At 35.2% G+C, this 19581-nt stretch overlaps 2 protein-coding genes across 2 annotated transcripts; both read left to right on the forward strand.

Annotated features, from left to right (window-relative positions):
* Nucleotides 1-10164: 10164 nt before the first annotated feature.
* On the forward strand, nt 10165-12790 carry gm2a (ganglioside GM2 activator). The gene is made up of 4 exons (XM_052574884.1): nt 10165-10504; nt 10967-11119; nt 11930-12112; nt 12241-12790. Exons 1-4 carry the CDS (start codon nt 10400-10402, stop codon nt 12418-12420), a joined length of 621 nt encoding a protein of 206 aa, XP_052430844.1. The 5' UTR covers nt 10165-10399; the 3' UTR covers nt 12421-12790.
* Nucleotides 12791-13185: 395 nt separating this feature from the next.
* On the forward strand, nt 13186-18557 carry LOC127971287 (ganglioside GM2 activator). The gene is made up of 4 exons (XM_052574178.1): nt 13186-13704; nt 13796-13943; nt 14162-14347; nt 18474-18557. Exons 1-4 carry the CDS (start codon nt 13658-13660, stop codon nt 18555-18557), a joined length of 465 nt encoding a protein of 154 aa, XP_052430138.1. The 5' UTR covers nt 13186-13657.
* The last annotated feature ends 1024 nt before the right edge of the window (nt 18558-19581 follow it).

Consider the following 19581-nt stretch of genomic DNA (forward strand, 5'->3'; position numbering starts at 1 on the left):
CGGATCATTTGAATCAGTTCGAGAGTTCTGAGCGGGTGCGCGAATCATTTGAGTCAGTTCTGGAGTTCGGAGCTGGTTCGCGAATCATTTGAGTCAGTTTGGAAGTTTGGAGCAGGTTCGCGAATCTTTTGTGTCAGTTTGGGGTTCACGAATCATAGCTGTATATGGATAGGCATTTTTAACTAATTTAGAAGCTAGTTCTAATTACGTTTTCCACGCGTGTTTAGGTGTGATATGTGAACTCGTATTTTTTGTTTTAATGATGTGCTTTTTAACAGTATGAATTATATTCAAAAACTAAACAAATCGTGCCTAAAAAGTGCACGCATCTAGGCTAATGTAAAGTTACATGATGAAGTCATACTAGTGCTCATGTGAATGCATGTGAATGATCACAACATTCAAGATATGGAGGTTAGAAAATGTATATATTTATATCATTTTACATAGTTAATCAATAACACACGAAGAGTGCCATTTCAGTTTTTCTCCAAAAATCTGCATGATTAAAATGTGATATTAAGTTACTACAAACAATAATTTAATTACAAATACAAAATGTTGCAGAATAATGTAATATATGAATGAATAATAGTCTAAAGAACCTTTGTGCCAAAAGGGTTCTTTCTTGTCATTATAGAACCTTTTTAGCATAAAAGGTTCTTTGGAGTTGAGTAAAGAACCCCAATGAACCCTTTTTTCTAAGATTGTAGTAATATGCATACTAATAAGAAACTAGCTAATAGACTCTAAAATAAAGTGTTACCGTCATTTTTAATTGTAATAATATTTGACAGTATTACTGTTTTTACTGTAGTTTTGATCAAATAAATGATGTCTTGGTGAGCTGAAGAGACTGTCTTTTTAAAACACTTAAAAAAAAAAAAAACTTCTCGCCAGACGTGCAAAAAACAAAGACACACATTGAAACAAATACTAATTCAGTGGTGTAGAAAACTAAATGAGGGCAGAAACAAAAGCCAACGCGTGTTCCCACTGTCTGCTCAGAGATGGACTGTAATTATAGTTTTGAGAGTCAATTCCACCATGCAAATCTCCTATTAGTGTAACACAGTGAGAAAATGTGCATCTAATCTTCTTTCATTTTATCAGTCATATATGTGAGCAGCTCAAACACATGAGATCTCAGCAGCAATGCATCACTATGTTTTCATAGTCTTGCAAAAACAAGTCTGGGTATTACCCAGTTCACCACACAAAGCCAGCAACTTTTCACACTCGAGGCATTATTGTGCGGCATGTTTTTATCCACCCTGTTCTGTCGTAAGAGCGTCACACGTCAACAGGGAACGAAGAGTGCTAGAGGGGAGAAAACCGCTCCTCGTGTCACACCATCACCGCCTGTCCCAGCTCTAAGCAGGCCACGAGGGTGCGTTGAAATGCTGTTTGGATGCTGGAGGAGAGAGAGAGGAGGATGAGGAGTGGGAGAGGCAGATGGCGCGTGGTTGGGGAGAGAGGGGACAGGACTAGGCACGGCGCAGCACGCTCAGGAAATACAATCAAACTCTCAGCAGACCCACTGAGTCTGACATACATCACATCTCTCTCTCTCTCAATCTCAGTCTCCCCTCAAACTTTACCTGCTATGGCCATTTGCTATAACTTAAACGTGTTTCCAAAAGGTCACTAATAATATAACCTTTCCCAGACATGTTTCTGGAGACAAAACTGCAGAGGCTGCAATAATACACATGCATGTGTTTGGATGCACGTGCTGCATGTGATGTCCTCCGTGCCACAGAAAGTCAAATATTAAAAGGCAGAAAATGCACGGATTCGGTTCCATTGTAAATAAAAGCTGAATGAGGTCAGTCTGAGGTTTGCTTCCTGTGTTAACATGCAAATTATCTGGTTTCATTCAAGTGATATATTTCATATTCTCACTATTAACTAATAACTACAACATTTGTCTCAAGAAAATTATAATTTAAGAGTTAGTAAGGTAGTTGTTAAGTTTAGGAATGGGGTAGTATATAAAGAGATATAAAATACACTCATGCAGAATAATTAATTTGTGCTTTATTAATATGCAAAAGTTAAACACTAAAGTCTTACTGATATTTTAATACGTTTAAATTGATTACAGTAAATCTTAACAGGGAGATTAAAAAGCATATTAAAATGGCATATATCCACTCATGGTGTCTGAGACATTAAGTCTTATTATGAAAGTTTAAAAGTTGTACTTTATAGTTGTTAAAGTAAATCGAACTTTAATTGGCAATGACAGATTGTGGAAAGAATTGGAATTTGATGCAGGTACAATGCTGTGAAAATGTATTTGCCCCGTCCTGATTACTCCCTTTTTTGTGTGTATTTCATACTAAATAGTTAAAATATTCAAATTAATCACACTCTCTCAGAAGTGGAAGTAGCCATAATTAGGTAAACTCCTTTAGCAGTGAACAGTAGATTAAATCAGGTATATTTTTGTGTTGTCATTTGCTCTAATGGGTAAAGTCTACAAAAGTGTTTAAAAAATTTGCCAAAAGAAGAAAAAACAGAGAAATTGATAACATCTGTTAGTAGACAGAACATGTCAAAAATGTCCAATCACTTCCACAGCCACTGTATTACAGTAAAAACACCCGCAAACAACATTCACTTTTTATAATTTGATGCAAATTAATATAATACAAAGTATTGTGTTTCAAATGTAAAGTTTTAATTAAAGACGAGATTTACAATGCTCATGACATCTAAAATGTGTGATCACAGTCTTAAAAAAAGGTTGTAAACATTTATTTGCCCCTGTAGTTCCTAATTCTATGGATCTGCATTTATATGTTTTCCTATGTTGGGGAAGAATGTGACTAAAATACATCAGTCTTCGAAGGGTTACAAAGCTATTTCAGAGGCTTTCAGACTCCAAAAGATCCACAGTGAGAGCCAATATTTCCAAATGAAAAAGAAAAGAAAATCTCAGCACTGTAGCAAACCTTCCCAGAGGTGTCCAGTCTTGTGAAATTCCTCCAAGAGTACATCAACGTTTCATCCAGGAAGTCAAAAAAGACACAAGGACCAGACTAGATTACATTTTTCAGAGTGGCCTTGTCAAAGTTATGACTTGAACCCAATTGAGTTGCTGTGACAGGATCTTAAACAGGCAGTTTATGCTCAAACCCTTCAATGTGGCTGAACTATAGCAGTTCTGATCTAATGCAAAGAGATGTGGAGGCACTGATCTCCAAATACATGTAACGTTTGGTTGGAGTTATTGCTGCTAAAGGTAATTTTTACATGGGTGATTGCTTCAAGATCTAGAACTGTTTAGCATGAAATGTACACAAAAACCAAAGAAATCAAACTAAAGCATATTTTCTTTTTCCAAGTACATACATGAGCTTCATCATTCTTATTGGATGGTTCTACCTCCCTAATAAATACATGGATATCAAATTTTAGAGTTATCAAGATATCAAGTTTAAATTATATTAATAACAAAGAAGCGAGAGAGTGCCGACAACTATAAAAAAAAAACACCATCATCATCACACATAAATGCAACACAAAATGTTGCAAACGACCAATCAGAATTAAGAATTTCAAAAACTGTCTATTGAATGATAGTAAAAAAAAGTAATATGTACAATATAAATATATACAGTTAAGCCTCAAAGTGCTTTTCCTGTATTTGTCGACAAAGCTGAAAACTGGTTTAACCAGCGTGGATTTGCTTGATTTCACAGGTTTGCATTCTAAATCTATGATGGCATCCTGTTGCGGAGGTTTATGTGTGTTTTATAGTTTATTAGGTCATTAATCTGCTCATAAGCCCCATCAGTATCATACTGAATGACTGATGATCCCCAAATCTTCTTTTTTAAATTTTTATGACATTTAAATTCCACTGTCCTCTCAGCCATCTTTAACACATAAAATACGGCAGCACTACATTTTCCTTTTAAGCCTGATGAAAGTGCCATATTTCTAAGTGCTCAGACAAAGGCTTTGTCAAGGATTGTTGTAACAACATACTGTAGCTCAGCTGCAGCGACAAGTGTTCAGATAAGATTAAATGGTTGCGTTGTTCTCTTTTGGAACAAAGACCTATTTGATGAAGAGGTTGATGTTCTCACCAACAGAAGCAAAAAGAAAGATTATATTGTGTAACACGATTAGATAAGGATGCAGATGTCTTTGGAGGAAAGCCTTGGCCGTTATCTACACTCCCACTCACACACACACACACACACACACACACACAGGTCGGCAGGTAAATACAAAGCATTATCCACAAGGAGAAACCAGGAACCCAAGCAAGATGCTCATGAATGTTTAATGGAAATACATTGCTTTAATTCAAGTCCTGCAATTCTGGAAATGATCTACGATACTGTATATTTCTATGTAGGATAAAGAAGAGCAAATGAAGGACGAGAAAACTAGGCTTTAGCATCCCATTGGGATTCCTAAATGAATAACAGCTGCTATTGATATGCATTGTTAAGCAGCAGATGACAAAAGTGCACTATGAGAATTGAGGAATGGGCACCTGTACAAATGAATATGTGCTCTGTTAAAACAGACTACAGCGAAGATAGATCGTATTCTGGGCAACCTTTCACCCAGTCTGTTCATAGTATCAGTTTCTCTCGCAGGCTTTGCCTCAGCAAGTCAAATGCATTCAGTGCAGTTGCTCAACAATGCTTCAGGCGCCAGTAAGAACTGGCAAAGTCTGAGCTTTTAACAGGGTTCGGTGTGGATCATGCCACCCTTGAAGCGTTTGAATCGAACCCAAAACATTAACAGAAATAACTGACTCAAATCAACTGCACAAAAGGGTTTGGTTCAGCTGGAAATACTAAGTTGGAATTTGGTGTAAAAAGAGCCACCATAATAACTTTTAGCAACCTTGAGGTACTTGTTGTCTGCCTGTAAACATGTTTCTGTTTCTACCGATACTTAAAGACCAACTTTAGAAATGGAAAAGGAATATTTATGCTTCAGCATTCTAGAAAAACACTCTTCTTGACACAGTATAAAAACTATTAAATAAAGCATGAGACATTTTATTGAACTACAGAAATGTATCGAACATGATTAGCCATCGGCTAACTCTGGCATGTTACAGGTTTACTGTTGTTAATATGCATTGTCCTGATAAATAAATAAAAAAAATGCACATTAAAAAGTTTGGTGTTTTTTTTTTTGTTAAATATTTTATTTATCATGGATCCATTTAATTGATTAAATGTATATATTACAGAGACCAATTCTCACTATTAACTGGTTGCTTATTAGAATGCGTGTTATTGACATAATGGCTGTTTATCAGTACGTATAAAGCACATATTCTGCATGAACATATTGTGCATTACTAATCCTACTCAAAACCTAAACTTAACACCTGCCATAATAACTATTAACAAGCAGCAAATTAGAAGTTTATTGAAGCAAAAGTTGTAGTCATTGATGGTTTGTTAACAGTGAGACTGGGTCTTAAAATAAAGTGTGCCAGAATTTATTTTTTAGGAAAAATGTTTAAAGGTTTCTGGAAAAATATTAAGCAGCATCTGTCTTCAACATTTTTCAATGCATTTTAAGCTGTCTTATTAAATTATTACATAACAATGTATTCTTTGTTCTTCTGACATTATGTGGTGCTTATTTATTTTACTAATTATTTCCATGTAGCATCAATTACATAAATATTGTGGTAAATATTTAGGTATGGTAATGTTTTTGAGCTACTATTATTAATTATGAGACATTGGTTTAGTACAGATAAATATTTATTTTGATTCTGCATGTTTGTTTTTTTTAGTTTTCATGAGCACTGTTAATGACATTCAAAACATTCAAAATAAAACAAAACATTCATCAAAAAAAAAAATAATAATCATGGTGTTATTTGTAACGTAATATGATATTTCTTGAGCACCACATCAGCATATTAGAATGATTTCTGAATAATAATATGTAGATAATATGTACATTTCAGCTTGAAAAGTATTATAGGAATAAATAAAATATATATCCATTTAACTATATAACTAAGTTTTAATAATATTTCACAATATATATGTTGTACTGTATTTATTCAAATAAATGTTTCATTGGTGAGAAAAAGAAACTTCTTTCAAAAACATTAAAATTGACTTGACCCTAAACTTATTAATTATTTAATAATGCTATTAAATAACTGTTGGTTGACATAATGTTATTCAGAGAAAGCGCTGTTTTTTATTTTATTTTATTTTATTATATGTAGTGACTAAAGCAAATCTCCTAAAGTGATGTTTATGTAGTCGACAGGTTTAGCTTTTTAGTTTGTGCTAGAAAATCGAGTTCAAAATTATCCAAGGCTAGACCAAGCAAACACTGAAGACAATCCTACAAAATCTAGTGCAGAAATGTAAATCATGTGGCCTTTTTCTCACAAGTATGTTGCAGCCTATTTATGTATGATGGTACTGACTAGTGGCATTTAGAAATGTCAGCTATATTTCACAAGCTGCAGCTCAGGATTGTCAACACGGGTTTTACTTGCGCAAAGATTCTTGGATTTGATTTATTGTCATCTATCGAAATCCCTTCTCGACTGAAATGGAAAAAACCCTTGGTGTATTATTTAAGCAAGTGTCCTGAAGGCACCCGCACATTCACGCAGCTATGATATTTTAAAGAAACACTGCACATGAACTCATCAGGGAACCCGGTGTATTATGTTATTAAAGTATTGTCATGCACGAGTTCACTCGCAGAACCAAGGCCAAGTGAAACCCTCATTCATTCCTGTACCTACAGGGTGCATCTGTGCGAGGTAAGGGGTAACATTATCACCCTGGGAGACCTGTGAACTGTTTGTCTGACGTGTAGAGAGAGAGAGGGAGTGAGAGAGAGATGCTGGCTATTCATTTAACTCAGCTGCGTTTGAGTGTATCATCTACTGATGAATGACGGTGCAAGAGACCACAGCGTTAATGGAGAGTATCTTGTGCTTTACTTGTTCTAAAACTAGTAAAATGTAGTTAAATACATATTAAAATTTGTTATTTGAAAAAAAAATTGCATGGTCATATTTAATAACACAGACATGATAGATAGATCAATTGTTTGTGTAGAAACTGTGATTAAAAACAAATTCAGGATTCTTCTAATAGTTATGTGAAAAGTACTTGTAATACTTGATATACTTGTCTTTACTGTCACATTAGATCAATTCAATGCATTCTTGCTAAATAAAAATATTAATTATTTTTTAATAATATTTCCCCCAAACTTCTGAACAGTAGTGTATCACAGTTTCCAAAAATATTACAAAAGGCTGCTTTCAACATTGATTTCTAAAGATCACGTGACACTAATGTAATGATGCTGAGAATGCAGTTTTGACTTAATTGTAATAATATTTAATAATAGCACAGTTTTTACTGTATTTTTGAATCAAATATATGTAGCCTTGGTGAGCATAAGAGGCTTCTTTCAAAACACAAAAAAAACAGTATATTTTACATCTTTTGGCAGGCAGTGTATACGTTTATACATCTGCAAATAAGAGAGTTGGGGACAAAAAAAAATGTATTTAGTTAAACTAAAAACTACAGATATTTTTTTGCCCCCAAAAAAGGGAAAAATCTCAATGCCTCTCACTTTTCAGTGAGTATTTAAACAATTTATACAAATTATCCATAAAGGATATTCATTGGCATACAATAGTGAACTGTGGAGAACCAGTGTAATGTTTTCCGAACTGATCCACATAATCATCTCAATTTGAGTTGAGAAAAATCAATGCATAAAGAATGCACACTTACACACAATACATGATGCACTTGTATGCAAGTCATTCAGCTTGTTTGGAAAAGACTTTCAAGTCGGTTTTACCACATACCATTCATCCTCATCTCAAAATCTGTGACGTTAAAAATTTAACAGTGCTGAATATTTCACAATATTACTGTTTTTACTGTATTTCTGATCATATGAATGCAGCCTTGGTGAACATTCAAAACATTTTACAAATCATTCTTCCAGAATGTTGGCTGCCAATCTATAATGATTTAGCTGCTAATCAAATTAAATGCTCCTCTAAGATTTAGGAGCATGTTCAGAGATAACGTGCTTCAACACGGTTTGTGCATTTAACACTTTTTACACATCATGACATACTTTGCTATATAGTTCTAATGCATATAGCTTAAGTACAGTACATGACCTCTGAACACACTGACAAATCCCTGGGCAGGTGTGTACAGTAATTTGATAAGCTGTGATTTTTTCCAGCACTGTTTAGGAGTTAAACTTTATGAACAAAGCTGTGTTTGAATAGTACCCTTAGATCAAAACATTAGTTTATTATTTGGCACATGTGTTCTGGCAATTACCTGCAGGCACATGCAGAGAGATTAAAGGTGACTCATGCACACGTACAGTATCATCATACGGCCTGTGAATACAAGCACTGCATCAAATAAAACCTGAAACCCTGATTAATGCACTCTTTTGTGATTCATAACAGAAGAAAACACATGAAGCAGACAAAGAAAATTACATAGCCTCGTATTTCTCATGAAATGATTGTAGGGTGCAAATCTGCACGGGAATTTCTCCCATAAAACTATTCAGCTTTAAAATGTGTGTGCATTACTAGCTTTATTTCAGACTGAATGTATGTGTGCATTGAATTAATGTGCATGTGGTTTAGAAAATGTATGGATTTACGTATACTTACAGACCAAGAGCGAAACAGCATGACTCTCTAAGCACAAATACAAGATCTCCATCTTGTGGCCACAGTGATGACAACAACGAAAGAATGCAACTGGTTTCAGCTGTTTCAATGGTTATTTAAATGACATCAACATAAGACAAAGGACAATGAAGTACTGTGTGGCCTGAGAGAGACCACACTTAAAATCAATCACTCCTTTCAAAATCAATCACCAAACCCTTTGAGCATGTGTATTCTAATTAAATTAAATTAAATTAAATTAAATTAAATTAAATTAAATTAAATTAAATTAAATTAAATTAAATTAAATTAAATTAAATTCACACAATAAGCAACATCAGACAAATAAATATAGAATTCTGAAAATATTATTTTAAAATAAATATTTCAACAGTAAAAAGGCTGGGGGAAAAAATCACAGGAAAAGTCTATCAAATAAAGCATACTGTATATGAAGGAATTTTAAATATTTATTTTTCCACAGGTGTTTTTTCTTTCTAATATTTTTTATATTTTTAATTATGCACTGTGTAGGTTGTGCGTTGAATGTAAATGTCCAGCAGAAATCTATTAGTACAGTACTTTTTTCTCTCTCGCTATGGATTCTAGATTTTTTACCGTTGTTGTTTTGTTTTTGCTTATTGTTATAATTCAGAGTGAACATATATTTCAGTAGCTAAAAGATGCATTCATAAAGTGAACGTATAATTTTGTATGATAAAAGGTTACCAGATGGGTAGAGACACTCACACAAGAAGTGAAGAGTGTGTGTTACACCGTATTTAGAACAAGGCTTTCTAGAAGCTGAGAGTAACTTTGACACTATGACCACAGTCATATCACGTCATGTTATTTCTACTAACACTTCTGTGATCAGTGGAAAGTTTTCAGTATGTCTACAAAGATACATCTGTTCAAAGCACACCATTCCATGCCACCCATCCAATGCATGGATATTTTTTGTGTGATAAGTGGGTAGGGAAATATTCAAAACTGCAGTTCAATGCATGAGTTAACGCCATCAGATGCACACATATACAGAACATTTTGCTTTTCTAGTGCTGCTATATAAGCAACTAACAGGACCTGTGAAAAGTATGTTTTTAAAAATCAAAAACAGTTTCTCTGCAATTATTTTGATCGAGCTTACATATCATGGGTGTGACACAGAACATATAAAAATGTGGCTAAATAACACCAAATAAAACTATGATCAATTAAACTAATTTAGTTATGAACTCACCAGAGCCAGTGAAGCATTGTTGAACTCACAGCAGGTGACATGGAAAGATTTGCTTACCTAATTTAATAAATAATTTCACAGTTTTAATTTTTATAAGATGTATACTTGTGTAAAAATGTCATTTTCTGTTTGTAACTGGCCTGCTGTTATATTCCTCCTGGCCTTAGAGAGCGCTGTAGCTCTGTGTATCGCAGTGTTGGCGAAAACAATGCGGAAAGAATCATGTCAAAGTATTTAAAGACAACACCAGCCTCACATGACGGTTCTGACAGTTCCTGATGGGAAGAGTCTCGCACGGTCTTCATCGTCCTGTTGTGGAGTCAGGTGCTGAATCACATCGTGTCGTGCACTGCTTCTGTTGTTTTCGGGCATGCTCGCTTGCGCTTTTGTGAGGCTCTCCATTTATTAAGCAAAATCTCAAGATACACTTCGTGGGTTTTTTATATTAACCGTGCAAAATGAAAAGCTGCGTTTCCGTGTTCATTGCTCTCTTCGCTGTAAACTGTTTTTCGCTGGAAGCCTCGAGTCAGTTTCTCGGAAAGAGAATCTCCAAATTCACGACGGTAAGGGGGTGAAATAATGACTTTTTTTTATTTTATTTTTTATATATAGTTAATTGAATTGTCATTTGTGTCTTAAGTTGCTGGGGTGTATTTGTAGCAATAGCCAAAAATACATTGTATGGGTCGAAATGATCTGTTTTTCTTTAGTAAAGATCATGTTCCATGAATATATTGTGTACATTTCCTACCGTAAATATATCAAAAAATAATTTTTGTTTAGTAATATTAATTGCTAAGAACTTCATTTGAATGGCATTAAAGGTGATTTTCTCAATTTACAATTATTTTATTTTTTGCACCATCATATCTCGGCCAAATATTGTCCCAACAAACTGGAAAATGGAAAAATGGAAAACTTTTTTTCAGCTTACAGATGATGTATAAATGTCAGTTTTGAAGAATTGACTCTTGTGACTGGTTTTGTGGTCCAGGATCACATTGTTCGTGATTCTCATTGAATAGGTTTGGGGCTTTTCTTGGCAAAACTGCGGTGCTCAAGATGATCCTGCAAAGATGAAGAGTCTCAGTATTTCTCCAGATCCCATCTCCATCCCGGGACAGCTGACCGCAGCGGCGTCGGGCTCCACGTCTGTAGCGCTGACATCTCCTCTCTCTGTAAGATACAGACATTTATCAGCTTTCTGGAAATCCAGAGACGGTTTTGATTTTTTGTCTGAGACACAACATTTCATGTTTTTTTGCAGGGGGCATTTATTTATTTATATATATCTCCAAGGTAGAAATATCCAGGTAGATGTTAAGCTTTTCACAGATGATCGTGAGGACTTCCTCTTTTAGGTTTTTAGGAAGTACCAATTCTGTATTTGTGTGTAGAAAGAGGAACTCTTTGGTACTGTGCTAGTCACTTATTTACTTATTTTATTTGACTTTGATTTCTACAGGTAGGGCAATAAATTGGGAAGTAATTAAATATATTTAAAATGTTTATAATTTGTAATAATACTCCTAATATAGTCAAGAGAATGATACACTTGCCTATTTAAAGCAAGCATTTGTAATTCATCTGTGTGCTGGTATGCTTATGAAAAAGGTTATGTAAGTTTATATAAGTGTGTATGTATAATATATTATATTTTAAGGATAAAAATCATTTATAGTTGCATCTTGGCTTCATTTCACTATAATTTCCTGAAAATTTTCTGAAATTGTCAAATTGTAATGCTACTGAAATGCAAATACTACATTGACATTCAACAAAAAAAGGCCAGACTGGCTTAGGAATAGAGTTCAGTGTTCTTGTGACCTAGTTTATGGCAGTGAAATAAATGCTTTTATGCCTGAATCTGAATCTGACTATCACAAGAGGCTGTAAACCTCCATGATTATCACTTCTTATAATAGTGCCTCCATAAGGCATTGTTTTAAAAACTCAATTCCATGTCCGCCCCATATTATTTGTTTCAGGTGAACGTGACGTTGGAAAGAGAAATCGCAGGTTTGTGGGTGAAAATCCCATGTCTGGATGAAATAGGAAGTTGTCATTATCCTAACGCCTGTGACCTGCTCGATCAACTCATCCCGCCGGGACAGGACTGTCCCGAGCCCCTGCACACATACGGCCTGCCCTGCCACTGCCCCTTCAAAGCTGTGAGTGTGCCCCACTTTAGGAGACTTTACTCAACATGCACGTGTTTATGGGTTCATAAAGACTTCTTTTTGTGACCGATAGGTCTTGTATTTTGAGAGGCATGACATTTATCATATCATTTTTCCAGGGTGATTATGCTTTGCCATCATCAGACATCGTCATCCCACATGTGGAACTGCCTGGATGGCTGACCAATGGAAACTACAGAGTACAGGGCATTTTAGGAAGCTCTGGGAAAGAACTGGGATGCCTCAAACTCAGCTTCTCCCTGCATTCCTCCAGGAAGCAAAAGAAAAGTAGCATTTGATCATTCTATCGGACTTTTACTTCAGATTCTCTTTTAGCTTTTTAGAATGATGAATTTTCAGTCCTAATGAACGCATTTCTTTTTACTAATGATAAATCGCTTTGAATATTTTTTGTTTTTGGTGGAAGTAAATATGGTTTACGTTTACTTTATGAACCACTGGAATGCACATTTTGATTTTTCTTAATTATTTTTTTTTTTTATTAACATGTTAACAATGCTTTGTCTAGTTTTAACTGCTGCTTTTGTGATTTATTCTTGTTCTCTGAGGTTAAACAAGTTCAGTGTCAATGTGGAACCAAGTTTCTCAGTTCTTTTTAAAGGGGATGTTTCCGTTTGGTTTTTTTTCATAATAAATATTCAAACATTAGAGTGTTTAGCAGTTATTTTAATGCAAAATGATGTGATAGATATTAGAGCTGTTATTTAATTTATTGCACATCATATTTTGGCTAAGAAATCACCCCTGTGCTAAGTGAGAAAAAGCATCAAATTACAAATAACTTTAGAAAGAAAACTTGATCTGAGTCGACATAATTTGAATTTTGAGAAGATAACACAAGAAATGTGTCAGTAATGTGTCAGTATTTATTTTTGAAATGAAACGCCGCTGAGTGTTGCTTGGAGATGCGTAACAGTTCTGAAGTAAGAATTTAGTAAATCTTTCTTCATCAAAATTAAAAAACCGACAATATTGATATACTTTTTATCGCTTCCAGTATTTTATATTTACCAAGATTTTATTATTACCTAGTAAAATTCTATAACGTTAATTAAATTATATATATATATATAATTCCATTTATTCAGATGCTATGTCACTAAATAATCCTAACTTTTATAGTAATAATCTTGTATCAATGCTGTTATCCTCTAACATGTGACAGAGTACGGTAGTGTTTAAAGGAGCTTAAATTATAATTATATATATTTTTTTAAGCTGTCGTTACCTTCATCCATTATTTTAAACGGGTTCTTATGGTTCTGTGCGCATCAGCCTGTAGATGGCGCTGTAGAACGCTGTATAATTGTTTCCATAAATGACACGGGGGAGAAACATATTTCATTACCATAAGGAAGTAAAATGACAAAGAGTTCCTTAAGTGTCTTTGATGGGGCATAGATCGCTCTGGTGTTTCAGAGCATTCATATCTTTAACTTTAAGTAAAATACGATTCTCAACCGTGCGAAATGAAAAGATGCATTTCCGTGTTTATTGCTTGCATTATTTTAATGGATGTCTCGAGCAAATGGCATAGCAGGAGAAGCTTTGCCTTTACAAAGGTAAGAACGTGAGCTATATGGAAATGATATTGTTTTAATACTTTCTTTGCATCGCCACATGTTACAGTAGGTTCTATTACTGATAGTTCAGAGGCTTTTCCTGGGACACCTGTGGAAAGCCAGAAGACCCAACTTATGTGAAGACTCTTCATGTGTATCCAAACCCAATTCCTTCACCGGGATATGTGATGGCATCTGCATCTGCCTCCACATCGCTGCACCTGCGCTCTCCCTTCAGTGTGAGCTCCCTGACCTTCTTTTTTATTGGAACTCGAAACTGAGCTGTACCCATCCTATCACCTACAAACTCATGGTGACATGAATGTATTTATGCCTGAGACTTGCTGTGAGCATTGTGCAGACGGTAAACCTGTCTGTCCACATTTAAACGGCTCAACACTGTGCCTTCATAAAATCATCTGGATTACAAAACATGATGTTATTTTATTTGTTTCAGGTGAACTTGACACTGGAAAGAGAAGTTGCTGGTGTATGGATAAAAGTGCCTTGTGTTGATGACTTGGGAAGTTGTTATTATCCTGATGCCTGTGTGCGGCTGGCCCAGCTCTTTATGTGGATCCCGCAGCTCTGTCCTGAACCTAAACCTTCATCTAGTGTCCCCTGTGGATGTCCATTCAGAGCTGTGAGTGTGTCCTCATTCACTGAACATCCACAGCAAACCTTTGTGTATTTTATTAAATCAGGTTAACATTTATTTGTTTTTTTCCCCAGGGGGGACTACTATTGGCCATCATCTGGAATTTACATCCCAAATTTTTCACTGCCTAACAGGCTGACCAATTTCAGATTACAGGTCGTTTTAGGAAACTCTGGAGAAGAGCTGGGATGCATTAAAGTCAGCTTCTCAATAGCATCAGTACTGTACAACCGACACAATGAAATGTAGCAATCTGCTCTTTTCCTGGTTTTTGGGAAAGTGTCAAAAAAAGAGCCAAATGTCCAGGACTAAATTGAGATGTTACGGGTTCAGGATCAAACACTTGTAACCTCTACCGTTCCCATCATGATTAATGCACTAATGTGATGCAGTGGCAAAAGAAGCCAATTCAGTTACTGATTAAAAAAAACACAAAACTTAACATTCAAATCAGTAACAGTTTTATTTTAGTTATGTATTATATTGTTCCCATTGAATCTTTAATGCTACACTATTATTTTTTTAAATCTTATTTTCCTTTGTGCCATAGCTTTTACATCTCATTTGCACAGATGTGTCAGTGATGTCAGCGATGCAAAATGACCAAATAACCAAAAGTTTAAATGTATGCAAATACTAATGAGATTTGAGAGCGGCAGTGGAGGGAAGTTGCTTGCACTGCTTATATGTTACTTTATTATCTGTTTTTAGCTTAATTTCTCCTGGTCCCTGTATGATTATGTTTTATGGAGCAAAGTGCACAAAATATTTTGCTTTCCACAAAAGAACGTCAGTTAAGGCTGGAATAGACTACATAAAATTTACAGTTTTGGACAGATTTTAAACCCCTATCATTCATACACTTGATGACTTTTTGTGGAAACAGAGAAAAACTGTGGAGATGCTGTGTGTTTAGTTGTGAAAGCAATAATACTTTGTTTGATCTTCCAAAAGAGCACACAACTGGAAATCAGTGGTTAAGTTGTATTTACAACACTGTTCCAGAACAGTTCAACCCAAATATTCAGATGTGTGTAGTGCATTTTACAGAGGACTGTTTCCTGAACATTTGAGTGTAGCTTACAATGCCTTCTGTGCACAAAGGTTGTTTCTAAAGTGGAGCAATTCCAACTTTGCCATGACAGTCTGGCGCTTCTGACTCACATCCTGTAAGTACGTTTTTATATTTAAAGAATTTGCCACCAATGATTTAAACGCAAGTTTTGAGCAGTTTAGAGTAGTGCTTGTTGTTTGGCATTGCTCTGATCACAAAGGCAGACGTGGTTTCATGTTTACGTGGCGTGATACACAATGCAACGTGTAAAAAGACAGTATAAGTCATTATAATCAGTAATTATGTCCCCACTGGATGCAACAAATGCAGGGCCGGCCCGCGTATAGGCTCATCCATGGGGGCGCCAGAATGAGTGAACGAGTGAATTTCTTTTTTACATATATTTTTTTTTTATAATAGGCTACTATTTAAAAACCATTTAATCTAAATAGTACCAAATAAAGCAAAGAAAAAAAAAAAAAAAGTCAGACTCTTCAATCTTCCCCTGCCCATCGAGTGCTTGAAGTGCGTCAGAAACAGAGCGCGCGCACGATCAGTTGTTGGTAATTTGTTGTGTAGCGTGCCCGACGCCGCATCCAATGTAGACAGCACTGCTTTTGTTAACACACAGCTCATAGAAACGGGTCTGGCAGCTCGCGCCAGTTCTAGACACGGTGAAAGTTTCCTGATTGTGACGGAAGGCCGAATTTACATGACACGTTATAAATGAGCATAGTCTGCGATAGATACAGTGCCAAAAAGAAGAGAAGAGGATAAAGAGGTAAAGAGATGTAGTGAAAGAACAATTTATTGCATAGGAGTAAGATACTATAATTTCGTGGCAGTTATTTTTACCTTAAACTTAATGTTAGCAGTTGTTCTGAGTTATGAGTCCCCAGACTGTGATTTTGTACAATCAAGTCAGTTTTAAGACGCATTTTTTATTATCACCTTTTTATTAATGTTTTACTCTACAGTTGTGCAGTTTTGGGGGGATACAGTACAGGCCAAAAGTTTGGAAACATTACTATTTTTAATGTTTTTGAAAGAAGTTTCTTCTGGTCATCAAGCCTGCATTTATTTGATCAAAAATACAGAAAAAATGTAATATTGTGATATATTATTACAATTTAAAATAATTTGTTTTCAATTTATTATACTTTAAATAATCATTTATTTCTGTGATGCAAAGCTGAATTTTCAGCATCATTACTCCATTCTTCAGTGTCGCATGTGACATCCAGTCTATATATATATATATATATATATATATATATATATATATATATATATATATATATATATATATATATATATATATATATATATGCGCTAAATCATGAACACAATGACAGGGTGAAATGGGCTGTGATGCATGGGGCGCCAGGTAAAATCTTGCCTAGGGCAGCCAATTGGTCAGGGCCGGCCCTGAACAAATGCCTTGTTTGTAACGGGTTTTTTTGTTTTGTCTCATTGCGCCGGCCGGGACATGACATCACAGTATGGTAAGGGGGCGTAACATTTCCGTCACATGCTTGAGGAATTCGGCCAATCAGAGCACACCTTGCTTTTCAGAACAATGAACTTTGTAAAAATGTACGCGTCTTAGAAAGGCAGGGCATAGAGAGCAACAATAATAATATACCGTATCTGGAAAATATTGTTTTTTTTTTTTTTTTTTTACCTTAAACAGCATAAACACATTGCATTACACCAAATACACAAAGTTTTTTTTTCTTTTTGCAACGTCATGTGACCCCTTTAATGATTGTTGAACCCAGATGTAACATCACTAGTAAAACTTTCCTGAAATGTGAAATGTGCTGTTTACTAAAATGCACATACACACTTAACTCTGAAGTTTAGAGCTCACAGCAGTAAGAGAACAGTATAGTGTATTATTATGCATAACAATTTTTTTTTTACAGTTTTAATTAAACCTAAGACAGAATTCTCAGTAGGACTATGTTTTATTTTGCCCTTTGAAAACGTGGAGGTTTTTGCGAGTCCTTGAGGCTTACACTATGCCTGGGGTCGGAGGGGGAGCAGTGGAAAGAATGTTATCTCCTGGCTGACTGAGAGCTTGTGTCTGGTTTTTTTAAGAGCTTTGTGGCACAAAGCACGTTCATAAAGCTTTATGGAACATGCTACTCCTGGCTGGCAGACTACAGGCATTTACCATGCAGAAAATCTCCCTCAAAAACATTAGAAATTGAGAAATATACTATGTGAACTCAAACAATGAACTTAAAGCAACTCCATGTGTGTTTGTACATTTAAATAACAATTCAAAATCCATTCTGATGGTACAATGACTTCTAATAACGCGAAAGGCCACATTCCCCCTTCATGTTCTGGGAGTATATAAATGGCAGATATCTTTGCACCAGCATTAAATGCATGTGCAAGACTATATGGGATCACGGTTTTTTTCAGGGAATTAAAAAAAAAAGGTATTTGTGACTTTTTATTTCATAATTCTGACTTTTTTTCTTGCAATTCTGAGAAATAAAGTCGGAATTGTGAGAAATAAACTCAACATTTTAAGAAACAAAGTCTTTAAAGGTATAGTTCACCTCCCAAAAAATAAAAAATCCTGTAACCATTAACTCACTGTTTCAAACCTATAAACCAAAGCCCAAAAGAAGATATTTTGAAGAATGTTGGTAACCAAACAGCTGATGGCAGCCATTGATTTCCATTGTATGGATAAATAATACAATGGAAGTCAATGACTACTGTCAACATTTATCAAAAATATCTTCTTTTGTGTTTTAACAGAAGAAAGAATCTCATTTAGGTTTAGAACATCACTTTTCAGTTCCCATAGTCCCAAAATACAAACCAAAAATCATGATTGTCCAAAAATAATACCAAAACAATTCAGAATACATGCAGGGAAATGATTCCTGACCAGTGTTAAGGAAAACAGACTTGATTTATTGTTCTCCCTTCAAATCCTGACCTCATATGTGTGATAAGCCTGTTAACTTTGGCAGATCCATGTTTAATCCAAACATACTCTTTTATGTGATTGCTTTGTTTTTGTTCCTGTAGATAAGTGGAGACCTGATCTTTATTATTGTCACCACTGAGCTGCCGAGTCCCTGCAGCTGCCTGTCAATGGAAAGTTTGTCATGACGCACACTTCTCAGCAACAACTGCTCTATCGTTTTTATGACAGATTTGAGACCCTGCTATAAATAGGCACTGTTTCGGCAAGTCTCAAATTACCCAGAAGATCTAAAGTCAATGTATCATATTAACGCTTAATATATACCAAACAAGAGAGCCAAGAGGCCAAAGATAGATATATCTCTGACACACTACTGTATGCACCATATAAAGCAGTGAATATGATGAGCTCAGATCTGCCCGTTTATATTTTCTCCACTGAATATATGAACAATATGTTGTTACAATAGGCAGTGACAGCATGCTAGAAAGGTTTAAATATCCATGCTTTTCTCTTTCTCAGTTTACACTTAGTGTTTAACTCATTTGTCATTAAAATGACACTGGTGATGAAATCATACCTAGCAGCCAGTATGAATCTTGTAATGTTTAGATTCAGCATGTGCATCCACATACCTCACCGCTGGCTATGGATCACTGCTGTTTTGACAGTTTCTCTAAACAGAATTCCTCTAAAGCAGCGGGATGACAATATGGCAGCTTAAAATACAAATTAAGATTCACTCGGTTGACCTGTGAGCCTCACATTTTTACTCATTCAAATCTGCTGGATGATAATTTGCTAAATTTGCTCAATGCAGTGCTTTTTTTTTTTTAGTTGAACAAAAAGTAACAATATGTCTGTAGGGCCTATGGTCTATAATTAACCCTCAAACATCAAACTTTCAGTTTTAACATGTTTTTTTTTTACAACACTTACTGTAACAGTAACGTGTTTGAGCTACCATGTAGCCTGTAACTATGGCTTCCTTATGACATAAACATAAATTAAACCTTCTCACTAAAAAGTGGTTTAGCATCAAATACCCAGATCCATACAAGCATATGAAGAGTTTGGGACCAAAAGGCGATAAACAAAAAAAGTTCCCGCCAAAATCAGTATTTTATCCTGTCGGTATTTAAAAGTCCATTTAGAATTTTACGCAAAATGCGATATCCGCCGTGTTACTCTGTCAACGTTCTCTATATG

The sequence above is a fragment of the Carassius gibelio genome, chromosome B14 (genome assembly GCF_023724105.1).
Source record: "Carassius gibelio isolate Cgi1373 ecotype wild population from Czech Republic chromosome B14, carGib1.2-hapl.c, whole genome shotgun sequence".
Classification (NCBI taxonomy): domain Eukaryota; kingdom Metazoa; phylum Chordata; class Actinopteri; order Cypriniformes; family Cyprinidae; genus Carassius; species Carassius gibelio.

Bases quoted from the DNA above. Each gene is read 5' to 3' on its own strand.
- LOC127971287 (XM_052574178.1), top strand. From the start codon at position 13,658: ATGTCTCGAGCAAATGGCATAGCAGGAGAAGCTTTGCCTTTACAAAG. The intron at 13,705-13,795 runs GTAAGAACGTGA...CTGATAGTTCAG, and splicing joins GAAGCTTTGCCTTTACAAAG to AGGCTTTTCCTGGGACACCT. The intron at 13,944-14,161 runs GTGAGCTCCCTG...TATTTGTTTCAG, and splicing joins ACCTGCGCTCTCCCTTCAGT to GTGAACTTGACACTGGAAAG.
- gm2a (XM_052574884.1), top strand. From the start codon at position 10,400: ATGAAAAGCTGCGTTTCCGTGTTCATTGCTCTCTTCGCTGTAAACTGT. The intron at 10,505-10,966 runs GTAAGGGGGTGA...CTCATTGAATAG, and splicing joins GAATCTCCAAATTCACGACG to GTTTGGGGCTTTTCTTGGCA. The intron at 12,113-12,240 runs GTGAGTGTGCCC...TCATTTTTCCAG, and splicing joins GCCACTGCCCCTTCAAAGCT to GGTGATTATGCTTTGCCATC.